This window comes from Erinaceus europaeus, chromosome 12 (genome assembly GCF_950295315.1).
Source record: "Erinaceus europaeus chromosome 12, mEriEur2.1, whole genome shotgun sequence".
Classification (NCBI taxonomy): Eukaryota; Metazoa; Chordata; class Mammalia; order Eulipotyphla; family Erinaceidae; genus Erinaceus; species Erinaceus europaeus.
The window spans coordinates 55,224,503-55,237,508 of record NC_080173.1 but is presented as its reverse complement, the minus strand read 5'-3'; the positions used below and the strand labels follow the sequence as shown (position 1 = coordinate 55,237,508).

Here is a 13,006-nt window from a genome sequence, read left to right as displayed (position 1 = left end):
TCGCCGAGCGCAGCCGGGAGGGCAGAGTGGCTGCGGCGTCTCACCTCTGGGGTTGCACCTCTGGGGTTGCCCTTTCGCCGAAATCTGGGCACAGAGTTGTGCAAATGAGGCCGGTTCATTTGCATTTCATTTGCTCTCTTAAGTGCCTTTCTCTCCTGGCGGGAGTCTCTGCTCTCATTCTGCTCAAGAGTCTTGAACTCGAAGCCCTCTCCTGGGAGAGGGGGCCTATTTATGGTGCAGCCCCACGTGTCTGACACCTTCCTATCTCCTGCTGGCCTGCAGTCTGCTGCTTGGCCCGTGCTTCCAGGACAAGGGGCAGGTGGCAGCTAGTGACTTCCATCATCCCCTCTTAGTAGAAAGGAAAATGAGGCCAGAGAGGTCTGCCCAACCTAATGGTAAGGTTCCCAGGCCCCTTCATCCATTCATCCATCATCTAGGCCACTCCTGGCTTGAGCTCTGCTCTGAATACCCAGAAAGATGGAAGAAGCTGGCATACACACCATCTGGACAAATTGAGACTCACATCTACCTCCCTGGGCCTGAGGAGACCTGTCCCCTAAGTGGTATGTGTGTGTGTGTGTGTGTGTGTGTGTGTGTGTGTGTGTGTACACTGCAGGAGCACAGGGTATTATAGCAGTTAACAATGCTACTAGCTGAGTGGGGAAAGGGTAGGAAAAAGCTCAAGACCCACAGAGAAAGCCATCGAACTATCTTTAATTCCCACCCTCAAAACCCCAGCTCTGATTCCCCTTCTTCGGAAGTGGTACCCACTGAGTGCCAGGGTGCTAAAGACATAATATTGAGCAGAAAAAGACCTTCATGGCACCTGGCCCAGGCTGGGATATGATTATGTGGGTAGTGACATGAGACTCTGTGTTGCCTCCTGGGGACACACTCATTACCTATGTATGTGCTCACTATGGCCTGATCTAGGATTTGGCACATAACAAGGGGGAAATAAATCCTTGTCAACCAAGTGAGTAACCTCAGGCAGATAGTGGGAATGAGAAAAGCAAGACATCTCTTTCTTCAGACCTTGTTTTCTAATAAAGTTAGATCTAAATATTCTCTAGTACCTCATCAGGCTTTAAAGACACCCTGAGGCCCACCTCATAGGTCCTACTCAACTAGCCCCTTGAGACCCCTCTGCCCTTCCCCCTTTCCCTACCCTCCTTTTTACAAAACCCACACAGCTCCCTTAGGAATTACAGTAATCTTCCCATCTGTGCTGCTTTGCTCAGTCATGATATATTGAAGCATATTGTTTGAACTGCCTTGGGAGCTGGTTGCCCATTTTTCAGATAAAAAGAGGGAGGTACAAAAAGACGAGATTACTGAAGTGATTCCCCAAGCCCTGAGATGCTGTGTCTAATGGCCCTGGTCCACAGGGCCCTAGTCCTTAGGGCTGTCCTGCTCAGACCCAAGACAGAATAGCACAGGGGAAGCAAAGCTTTAGACTTAAGACCCTGTATCTGAACAAGACTTATGTTTAGCCTTGCCCTCTTTGGAAAATGCAAGTGCTCTTAGGAAAATCATGCTCCAAGCCCCTAAATCCTCCCTCTAGATCCATTTACAGAACCCCACTGTAAGGTACAGGGAAAGATGAGAAACACAGCAGCAGAAGGAAGACTAGATGAAGGAAGAGATGAGCAGAAGACTACACTCCTTCACAACATTTCCTGCATCTCCTGGGGGGAACACTTTAGAAAGAACCACATCCTGGTCTGGGAGGTAGCGCAGTGGATAAAGCACTGGGTTCTCAAGCATGAGGTCTCAAGTTCAATCTCTGGCAGCACACGTACCAGAGTGATGTCTGGTTCTTTCTCTCTCTTCTCCTATCTTTCTCATTAATAAATAAAAAAATTAAAAAAAGAAAGGAAGGAAGAAAGAAAGAACCATATGTGCCAAGCTGCCTCAAACAAATCTCTTACCCTCCCTGGACAATCAATAGCTACCTGTATGAAGCCCAAAATATCTGCCAGGCCACCTCACTCACCAAAGTCAATGGGACAACAAAGCAGTGGCTGGGGCTGCCAAAAAGGCCACCTGTGCCCCACCCCACTCTACCCTGCCTCCTCACAGACCTCCGGCCCAGCTCCACTTGCCCAATGATCAGATTTTCTGGCAAGGTTGATCAGGCTCCAGCCAGAAAAGACCAGCTGACTTTGTTGGCTGGAACCCTAATGCCCTCCGGATGGGTTGGTGGCTTATACCAAGGGCCCAGCTGCCCAGGCAAAACTGACTCCACTCCTAGTGATTGTATGTGACTGTATGCAGGAGGTGACATGGTCCTTATCATACCTTGGAGTGAGTTGGCCCAGTCTCCCCACTCCTTTCTGCCACATCCCACTCCCAACAACAGTTTTGACATTCCCCATGAGTAGCAACTACATCCGGGTCTCTTCTCCAACAGCCTCTCCCAGCCATCTGTGCTACTTGGCTCTGGGATCTGAGGGTGCCTAGGCTCAGCAGAGCCCCAAAGGCACCTTCTCACCTGTCAGCCCTATCATCCTATTCCTGTCCTCCCCAGCATATGCCTCCTAGCCCCCTCGGCCTCCCCCTGGTGTAAACTTGATGGGGTTCCAGGGAACAGTGAAAATGCAGGAACCCAGAATGAGGCTCTTGAGCATCTCCCAATACTGAAGGGACAGGAGGGACCATAGGAAAGTACCAATTTTCCTCCTAGAAGGAAAGATTCAGATTTGGAGAACTTTGAACTCAGGATCTGTTCCAGATGAAAGAGAACTCTTTCTGCTGCATTTGGTTTGCATGGAATATGAATAGGGTTGGGGTTAAGGGGTAGGCAATCTGACCTCCTGCAGGGAGGTTTTGCTCCATCCTGATGTAACTGAGGGCTGGATGAATACCCCAAAAGAAAAATCCTTGGTGCTGATGACAGCAGCTCCCACAATGCACCTGAGCATATGCAAATGTCACCATCCCGTGAAAAATGAAAACACACATAAAATATTCGCCTGCCTCTTCCCCAGATTAAAGCAATAGAGAAGGGGAAGAACAGAACAGGCCTTTTCCTCTCCTGGCAAGTCATACTCCACCACCCCCTGCTTCCTGAGGGTATTGCTGGTCCCCTGACTTCTGTTCTTTTCAGGCTACAATGACCATGAACAGGAGCAGGGACAGGCTGGTGACTTCTGAAGGTGACAAACTGTGAGAAGGCAGAGGAGGCAGTTAGGGGATCTCAGAGGACAGGGCTGCCAATTTTCAGGTGCCGATTTCCAGGTGGGTACCTGGGGCCACTCCTCCAAAGGCAAAACAGGTCCTGAGTTACCACGGGACACTGTTAGGTTTATTCCAGGGTGAGTGGATGCCCATAGGGGAACAGTGAGAATAGCTAAGTTGGCCTGGTCACAGGGTGTACAGGGTTGCCCACAAGTTCTGCAGGGTCCTACAGGACCTGAGTCTCTGGTCTTTTGGGAGGCTCCACCTTCTGCCCCAGCCCAGGGGAGGCAGGACAGTCACGGGTGAAGTAACTTTCGTAATTCACAGGGTTCAGTGACTGGCATAGAGTAGGCTTGATTCTCACACACGTAGGCTGTGGCCCTGTCTTCTACCCTCCGCAGGGTGCTCAGGAATGGCAGCTGGCGGGAGAGGAAGCTGGAAGGATCCCCATCAGCCAAGATCAGTACCTGGGGCAGTGGCACAGTAAAGAGGGTCACATGGGAGGAATAGGATACTGGGAGGAAGCAGCAGTGTTTTTTTGTTTTTTCTTCGCTGCAGCCTGCAGAGGAGGAGATACGAGGGGGCTGAAAGTAGGAGGTAGAGAGGGAGGTTGAGCTCAGACACAAACCTTGTTCGGGATGAAGATGGAGTGGACGCACTGCAGCAAAGCCTTGGTGTCCTTGGCCTGGGGGTCTCCACAAATCACAATCTGTGGTCAGGACAGAAAAGCAACTCCATTGATGGATGCAAGAGGCTAGGCCCAGATCTGTCACTGTTTAACCATTACCTCCACCCTACCCAACATCCTAAGAAGGAAATGGGCTCAGCTCAGCATGTACACAGCAGCTGCCAGGAGGCTGCCTTAAATCATCGCTCAGCAAGCAGAAGTGCACACACACACTGGCAATGCCATACATAGTGGGAGAGATTCAAACACTGACACACACACAGAGAAGACATGATATAGTGGGAGACATAAACACACAAACATGTACGTATAGGGAGACACAGCTGCCACACATGCACATAGCAGATGATTGCATAGAGGCACAAAAATGCCACATGTGGACACACACACACAGATAGACAGGCAAATGCACAAAAACAAGCAGGCAAACCTAAACACACAGCATGCACCTGCAGAAAGGCAAATTTATACTGGAGAGCACACACTCAAGAAGGCACACAGCTGCATACCTGCAGAGTCACATACACACGAATATACACTGGGACCACATGCAGATATGCATATACCTGCACACACATCAGTAGTCCCACAACACCTATGCATACAGATGATGTACAGAGAAACACTTCACCTGTCACAGGGCCCCACATCTGACCTCTGCATCCTGCCTGCAGATGCCTGGCTCAGGCATGTCAGTCCCCCACCCCTCACTGAGGCCCACTCAGGGTCCCTCCAGCCCAAGGGCCTACAGCTTCTCCCACCTGCTTGAGGGTCTGCTGGTGGGCCGAGAGGGCACGGACCATCTCAGGCAGTGCCACGGGGACCCGGCGCATGCGCTCAGAGAAGGCAGTCAGCAGGCACATGCACTTGTCCATCCAGTCCTTATGGCCCGTGAAGCCATGCAGGCGAAGGAGGTTGTGGGCAGACACAGAGTTGGCACTGGGCTCCGGGCCATCCTGATCTATAGGGCATGAGAGTGGGATGGTTAAGGGACGGCTTCTGAGTCCCAGTAACTGGGCCCTGGGCAGCAAGGAGGATGGGCTAAAGGAGTCCCTGCCACTACTTCTGCCCAGGTCTGAAGCCAGTGGGGTGCCAGAGCAGCTGCCAGGAGGCTGCCCTAAATCAGTGCTTAGCAAGCCAGAGTAAGCATGCATATGCATACACACACACACACACACACACACACACACACACACACACACACACACACACAGTGCAATGAGGTGGCAAAGCAATTGCTAGCACTTCTCTCTCACTGGCATCCTCAGCCCCACTTGTCCAGGTTGAACTGTGGTACCCAGCCCCCCTGACACCCTCCCCCCCATTTCACTGCTGACATCTTAATGCCATCATCTGGCTGGAGCCAGACAGGCAGCCTTCCTTCCCCTCCTGCTCCCTCACCTCCCTCTTGGAATCCACCCATGAGTCTGCCAGGTCTGCAACCTGAACAGAGCCAACTTTGCCATACCTCCCCCACACTGCTACCTTACTCAGGCCTGTGGACAACATGCCACTATTAGCCTTCTGACTGATCGCCTCTTTCCCTTGTCCCCTTCTGGTCAGAGTGACATCCTTGGGCCTAAGCAGATCAGGCTACAACTCACTGGGAATTACTGTAAGCTTTCCACTCCCTGCCTTATCAATGGGAGCCAGCTCCACTCTTTCTCCCTCCTCAGGCCTCTGTTCCCTAGCCTTGTGGCACAGGCTGTGTCTCCAGGGCTTCCCACACAGGCTGTCCCTTCTGCTTGCATTCCACCCCACCCCCCAATTATCCTCCACTCCCAGCTCCATTATGATCACACTGGCCCATTTTGTCCTCCAGCCCGGGGATAAATGACACCTGTCCTAGGTTTAACCTTCCCCAGCTGGACTGACACACACACACACATCCTGTTGTTCTCTCTCAAAACCCTTTTATTTCTCAGCTAGCATTTGTTGAGCACCTATTACATACCTGGCCTGCACCAGACGCTGGGGGGTGCAGCTGTGACAGAATGTCCCTTCCCAAGGAGCTTACATTTGGGGATGGGGGACTGCTACCAGACCAGACCCAGCAGGTGATGATGAGGGCACCTCCCTTTTCATGGCACCCACAATTTTAACTACACATTTGGGTGAGCCTACATTTTGGACTTGGTGTTCCAGTTTCTAAGTTGTCTCCCTGACTAAATCACAAGCCTCCACAGGGCAAAGACCAACTCAGCCTGGCTCCGTATATGAATCCAGGCACACTAGCTACTGCTACTAAACAATAGTTGATTTAATAGCTAAGTTCACTGGATAATAGCTAAATTCAGGGCTGGGGAGAGAGCATAATGGTTATGCAAAAAAGGATTTTGTGCCTGAGGTTCCAAGATCCCAAGATCCCAGCTTCAGTCCCCAGCACCACCATATACCAGAACTTAGCAGTGCTCTGGTAAAAAATAATAAAATAAAATAAAATAAAATAAAATAAGGAAAGGAGAGGAGAGGATAAAAAAGAAAATTAAAGAAGCTCTAAGGTGGTTAACAGGCTGTGGGGATGTGAACTCCACAGGGCCCTGCCCCCTCACTCCCCTTCCCTCCCCAGCCATCCACCACTACACAGCACTAGCCTTCCCAGGAGGAGACCAACCCCTAGGATAGGCGCAGGACCCCAAGACAGCTATGCAACCCCACCCCCACCCCACTATCCCCCACATACATACTGACCGTCCTTCAGACGCAGAGGCAAGCCAGCCCCCAGCTCTGCCTCACTGCAGAAGTAGCCACCACCACGGCAGTCCCAGAAGAGCCTGTCCTGGGTGTCCTGCAGTCTCAGAGCCCACTCCAGCCAAGCACTCTCCTGTGAGGCCTCATACAGGTCCAGCAGACCTCGTACCACGAAGGCATAGTCCTCCAGGAAGCCCCAGCAGGGTGGGCTGCTGTGAGGACAGGTATTGGGAAGGGCTGGGAGCTGGATCAGGGAGAAAGGGGCTTTCCCATGGTAAGCCTTCTTCCCCCCCATTTCCTTTTTTTTTTTTAAGACTTATTTTATTACATGAGTGAGTCTCTTATGAGGCAAAGAGAAAGAGAGAGACTCCAGAACACTACTCTGGTATATGCAGTGCTGGGGGACTGAACCTGGAACCTCAGGCATGAGAGGTTGTTGCTCAACCACTTAAGCCATCTCCCCAGTCATTTCCCCAACCTTTCTTTCACTTAATCCCCAAAGGCCATGTCCTGTGTGGCCCTTAGCCTATTTTTTTGGCTAAGCAAATGAGCCCTGGGAGCTCACAGTAAGTGAACAAAAAATCCAACACAGGCACCAACTCGGAGGAGAGGAAGGAGGGAAAGGAAAATAGAGGAGGCCCAGAGAGACCAACCTTCCGATCTACACAGCTCCCCACCTGTGTTCCACAGTCCCCCCAGAGCCTGCGTAGCAGGTTCGCATGAGGCGGCCGCTGGCCACATCAAACATGTGTCGCTTCAGGAACTTGGCACCGTTGATGGCATAGTTGATCAGCCTCTCCAGGCCCAGGACAGCCCCGGTCACAGCGTAGCCAGACACCATCAGACCTAGAAGAGGAGGCACCCCCTGAGAAGCTGGCCAGGACCCTCCAGGTATTCCTTCTGAATAATGCCCACCCCCATTCCCACCAGACTCCAACACCTTTCCAGAGCAGTGTGGTGAGCAGGTAAAAGGCCTGGACCTCCAGCACCAGGCAGAACTGGGCTTCTGGGCCCTGTGCAACCCATGAAGGTAACATAAACCCTCTACAACTTGGTTTGCTCCTTTGTAAGTTGAGGCTAATGAACATGATCAAGGGGAGACTCGCATTTAGCCATCAGACACTCAAGATACAGAAGGGTCCTGGTGAAGAAAGGTTAATTCTACAAACGGAGCGGGTCTCTCTCAGGTGTAGCCTCCCACCATTCCAGGCAGCCAGCATTTTGCTATCCAGATGTGGCTTCGGCCGATGCTTCCGGGCCTGGAAGAGCTTCTCCAACCCCGAGTTGAGCAGGCTCTGTACAACCTCCACATCCAAGCCAAAGCGGGCAGCTGTCAGCTCCAGGGAGTAGTGGATGGTCAGCACATTCTGGCCCTGCAGCTCCCCCTTGAGGTCCTGAGAGAAGCAGACCTTGTTGGAACGTGCCCACTGGGCTGTCCAACAGGGCCAAGTGCCCTCTCTTGTCCCTCATTTCCTCACTTGGTTGGTGCTGATGTTGCCGGGCTCTGTGAGTCCGTAGTGCTTCATGAGCAGCTGGCCTGAGGTCAGTGGCTCAGTGGCCCCCGGCACAGGCTCAGGGAGAAGCTGCTGGACCTCTTTGACAGTCCACACATAGAAGGCACCCTCTTTGGGCCGCATGCCCCGCTCTGGTGCCGAGTCTGCATCTTCAGCACTGTAGAAGCCTCCAGACTGTGGGGAGGGGAGAGTTGGTTGGCCATCGCCTACAGAATAGTAGAGGTCCCAAGCCCTCCCACGGGCCAGGCCTGCCTGCCTCAGTGGACACACACCCTGTGGTTCAGGTTCCGAGACGTGTACTGCAGGATGCCTTTAGCAACATCAGCGTAGAACTCATCACCAGAGATCTAGGGGGAGGAGGGGGCTGTAAACAACCATTGCTGAGGCTGCCCAGGTGCTGGAAGCAGTCAGCATTCTCCCTGGAGTTTTCAGAGGAAGCCGGCATGTGGGAAGGCATTTGGGGTCAGTTAAAGAGCAGGAAGAGCCAGGGCTGGGTGCACCTGCATGAGTGCCTTTGCTCTGGGCTGGGACAAAGAGTCACCTGGAAGGCCTGAGAATAGGCCACAGCAAGTTGTGCCTGGTCGTAGAGCATTTTCTCAAAGTGAGGGACATGCCATTGGCGGTCGGTGGAATAACGGTGGAAGCCCTGCACCAGATGGGACACAGGGCTGGAGGCCAAGCCAGCTTCAGCCACCACCCCACACCCCACTGCCTCCTGTATTGAGAGAGCCTGGCTTTCAAAGGCCCAGCCTCACTCTCTTACCTGCCCCACGTGGTCTCGAATGCCCCCATTGGCCATCATTTTCAGGGTGTGTAAGGCCATCTGCTGGGCCCGGGAGCCATCCTGGGTTAGTCGATGGCTGAGCCAGTAGGAGAACAGGAAGCTCAGGATCACTGCAAGCACCAAGAGCAGGTGGATGAGAGATGGGCAGGAGAGGGAAGGTAGAGAGCTGGGTGTCCAGGAGAGGTTTTTTTTTTTAATTCTGTTAAAATTTTTTATGAATGAGGGAGGGAGGGAAGGAGGGGGGGGGAGAAAGAGACATGAGTCAGAGAGAAAGGGAGAGAGGCAAGCCAGAGCACCTCTCTACCACTTTTGGCACTGGAAGTTGAGTCATGAATGTCAGACATGCAAGTCGGATGCTCTACCAGCTAAGCTAGCTCCCTGGCTGCCCATCAGAAACCTCTGGCCAGGCTGGAGTTAAGAGCTCACTCAATGGGCAATCTCTCTAGACAGGCTGGAGTTCAGATGGTCAATGATAAACCCAGAGATCAGAAAGCTATTATCTGGGGTAGGGCCAGAGGGATGTCACCAGACAGCGGGGGACAGACCCCAGCCTGTACAGAGCCAGTGGCCCATGCGGACAGAAGGAAGTCAGCGACTTAGCTGGGGTGTGAAGGCCAGGGAGCACTGACCAGGCGTGGGAAACTTAGGGGCCTCAGCAAAGCCACCATACTCCTCGTCGTAGCCCTCATCCAGCTGCTGGAAGCAGCGGCTATTCATAGTGGCAGCAGAGGGCGGCAGCTGGCGGTCCCCCATGTTGATCTCTGAGCGGGCCAGCAGGGCCGTGGTGACACGCTGGCTGTTTTCCAGCAGGGTGCTCCTGTTCTGCTTCCACTGTGGATAACAGGAGGTCAGCAAGCGCTGGGGGTCCCTTATTCTCCAGCTCTCTCCTCCATACTCTCTGATGCACACCCACCTGCTCTCGTATCCTCAGTAATACTGTGCGGAAGCCGATTCGGGTCAGTCCATCCTCAGGGGGAAAATAGGTGCCCCCCACAAAGGGCTGGAGGTTGGGAGTCAACCACACATTCATGGGCCACCCGCCACCGCTGCTAGTGGCCTGGCAGAGAGAGGGTGAAGGTGAGGGGCACAGTCCTGGCACAGAGACACACTGCTTCCTAAGCTCAGCCCCCCCACCTTGAGGTCAGTGCTTACTTGCACAAAGGTCATGAACACTTTGTCTACATCTGGTCGCTCCTCCCGATCCACCTTCACACTGATGAAGTCCTCATTGAGCAGGCGGCTGATATCCTCATTCTGGAAGGACTCCTCCTCCATCATGTGGCACCAGTGGCAGGTGGAGTACCCCACTGAAATGGGCCATGGGAGACAGGTAAAAACTGTGACTAACCTCACCAATGTGTCCCAGGACCCTACCTCTCCAGACCCCTGCCCCACTAGGAAAAGATAGAAACAGGCTGGGAGTATGGGTTGACCTGCTAATGCCCATGTCCAGCAGAGAAGCAATTACAGAAGCCAGACTTTCCACCTTCTATATCCCATAATGATCCTGGGTCCATACTCCCAGAGGAATAAAGAACAGGAAAGCTTCCCATGGAGGTGATGGGATACTGAACTCTGGTGGTGGGAACTGTCTGGAATTGTACCCTTCTTGTCCTTCGGTCTTATTGATCAGTATTAAATCAATAAAAAAAAAATAGAAGAAAAAGAAACCATGACTAGAATGGGGGGGGGGGTCAGCCAGCCAAGGGCCCAAGGACTGTCTTCAAATTTTTTTCTTTACTTCTTTTGACAGGCAAAGAGAAATTGAAAGGGGGGGAAGGGAGACAGAGACATCTGCAGTACTGCTCCACTATCATGAAGCCTCCCCCCTGCATGTGGGAACTTTGGGCTTAAACCCAGGTCCTCAAGAATGGTAACAAATGCACTGTGGCAGCTGTACCACCTCCTGGCTCCTCCACTGTTGCCTCTAGTATGCTAGGAAGTTCCTAGGCCCAGGGAATACTTTCCCATCTGCCACCACTGTCCCTCCTCCCATCCCAAGACAGGCAGCTGCATTACCCGAGAGAAAAATCGGCTTGTTTTCTTTCCTGGCCTTGTCGAAGGCTTCCTGTCCCCAGGGATACCTAGTCAGACAGGACAGGGTGTCACCCACTAGGCTGGGGTAAAGGAGGATGAGGGGGAGGGCAGAGAGGAGGGGCTCACCAGTCCACAGGGTTGTAGGCATGCTGCAGAAGGTATGGTGACTTCTCATTGATCAGGCGGTTGGGGACCTTCTGTGATGAGGACTGGGAACAGTTGGTCCGGCTTCCCTTCCCTCCAATGGGCATGGGCACTGAACTACTGACTGTCACGTTCCGGTCCTTGTCCCGGGAGGAGCTTCCCCTGACATGCCGTAGGATACTCAGTTGAGGGGGTGAGATCCAGGCTCACCCCAAGGCCCATTCTGCCCTCCAGCATCCCTCCCAGAATCCCTTGCTCCCAGCCCCCAACCCACCTTTCTGAACCACGGGGGAGACCGTGGCCTTTGTGCTCCCCCTTATGTTTTGGGGGGGGTGAAGTAAGGTGGCTCATTGGGGGCTCCCTGGCAGGTCAGTCTCCCCCAGCCTCTAGGACCTGGCGGTGGGAAGGATGATGACTGTGAGGTCAGGGTGAGTCACAATGGATAGAATGGTCCTCGGGGCTCCATTCTGTCCCTCTATTGGGGCCCCTCCCCAAGGTTTCTCATGGGAGGCATCTCTCTGGCACACCCGGATATCAATGTGAGCTGGGAAGGATGCCCCAGGCAGCTGGGGGGTGGACTGGGAAGAGCTGGATCTGGGATTGGACCAGGTGAGGGGTGGTCAGGAGAAAACAGACATGAGGGACACCCTCACTCAACACCCACCCTCTGGATTCTTGTGTAGGGCCCTGTACTAGATCCCTGGACCTCAGAGAATCAGAAATGGGGCAGCAACTCACCTCTCCCTTAGTCTGAGAAAATGTTGCTGCAGGCCGACCTAAATAATGACATGTCCCTGCAGCAATAAATGTTAACTCAGCCAGCCCACGGAGCAACAGGACACTTTTCTTACCTCAGCTTTGGGGTTCAAGGAAGACTTCCTGGAGGCAGTGTCAGGATAACCCCAGGGGAACTAGCCTCTCTCCCTCAATCCCCCTTCAGCCATAGGAAAGGGAGGAAGGGAGGAGGATGATACTGGGGCCAGGTGGGATTCACAGTGTTGGTGCACAAAGTTGGTGCAGGGTTAGGGGGTGGTGGGTGGTGGGTGGCCACAAGAACTAGGGACCATCACCGGACAACCCACCCCCTGGAGGTCACAGACCCATTTACAGGACTGCACTTGCTGCAGGCTCCAACCCAGGCCGAGTGTGGAGCCGCAGCGTACTGCAGCGCAGCCAAGCTTAGAACCCAGCATGGCTGCTACAGGCTATGGGCTGAGAGGCCCCGCCCAGCATTGGGAGTGGGGTGGGAGGGTTGCCTTAAGGGGAGCCTGCACCCAAGAAACCCAGCTGCAGGACAGACTTGACGGACTCTGGACCACATGGATGGTCTCCGAGTGCCGCCTGGTGGTCATGTGCGAGACTGCAGGCCAGGGAGGACCTGGCCCTGGGAGGACGGGGCTCTGGACACAAAATTAGATGCTCAGGTGGACCTAAACCAGCTGCTGCTGGAAGGATCACCTTTCTGAGGGGAACACGGAGAGCTGTAAGGACCAGGGCCAAGAAATGGCAGAGCTTCCATTCATTTTTTCCTCACACGTGTCCATTCTACACCTGAGAAGAGAGGCCTTGCACACTGCAGTGTAGTTTGTCTAGGTCCAGCCAGCCAGACCTTTGCTGAACCTCCTTCAAGGTCCTGCTCTAATCCTGCCCACTGTGGGAACAGCCTCCACCCCCAAGAATAATGAGGAGCCAACTTTATGTCTTTTTTAAAAATGTTTTAAAAAATATTTTATTTATTAATGAGAAATATAGGAGGAGAGAGAAAAGGAACCAGATATCATTCTGGTACGTGTGCTGCTAGGGATTGAACTTGGGACTTCCTGCTTGAGAGTCCAATTCTTTATCCACTGTACCATCTCCCAGACCACATTTAAAAAATTTTTTTTAATTTTATTTATTTTTTCCCTTTTGTTGCCTTTGTTTTTATTGTTGTAGTTGTTATTGTTGACATCGTTGTTAGATAGGACA

At 52.9% G+C, this 13,006-nt stretch overlaps 1 protein-coding gene across 3 annotated transcripts; it reads right to left on the bottom strand.

Moving 5' to 3' along the window:
* Nucleotides 1–3,285: 3,285 nt before the first annotated feature.
* On the bottom strand, nt 3,286–12,163 carry SPATA20 (spermatogenesis associated 20). 3 transcript variants are annotated; one of them, XM_060203724.1, is made up of 17 exons: nt 11,777–12,163; nt 11,313–11,431; nt 11,021–11,200; nt 10,877–10,941; nt 10,010–10,164; nt 9,771–9,914; nt 9,487–9,688; nt 8,837–8,967; nt 8,615–8,719; nt 8,346–8,420; nt 8,038–8,247; nt 7,761–7,953; nt 7,237–7,405; nt 6,560–6,768; nt 4,630–4,829; nt 3,809–3,889; nt 3,286–3,647 (listed from the first exon to the last, which is right to left on the bottom strand). In XM_060203724.1, exons 2-17 carry the CDS (start codon nt 11,387–11,389, stop codon nt 3,477–3,479), a joined length of 2,367 nt encoding a protein of 788 aa, XP_060059707.1. In that variant the 5' UTR covers nt 11,390–11,431; nt 11,777–12,163; the 3' UTR covers nt 3,286–3,476. The 3 variants fall into 3 exon arrangements, with proteins under 3 accessions (XP_060059707.1, XP_060059706.1, XP_007525659.1); XM_060203723.1 differs by having other exon boundaries at nt 6,560–6,771; nt 11,777–12,162; XM_007525597.3 differs by lacking the exon at nt 11,777–12,163 and having other exon boundaries at nt 6,560–6,771; nt 11,313–11,435.
* Between the last annotated feature and the right edge of the window lie 843 nt (nt 12,164–13,006).

Bases quoted from the DNA above. Each gene is read 5' to 3' on its own strand.
- SPATA20 (XM_060203723.1), bottom strand. From the start codon at position 11,389: ATGAGCCACCTTACTTCACCCCCCCCAAAACATAAGGGGGAGCACAAA. The intron at 9,915-10,009 runs GTAAGCACTGAC...TCTCTCTGCCAG, and splicing joins TGTTCATGACCTTTGTGCAA to GCCACTAGCAGCGGTGGCGG. The intron at 8,248-8,345 runs GTGTGTGTCCAC...CCCTCCCCACAG, and splicing joins CTCGGAACCTGAACCACAGG to TCTGGAGGCTTCTACAGTGC.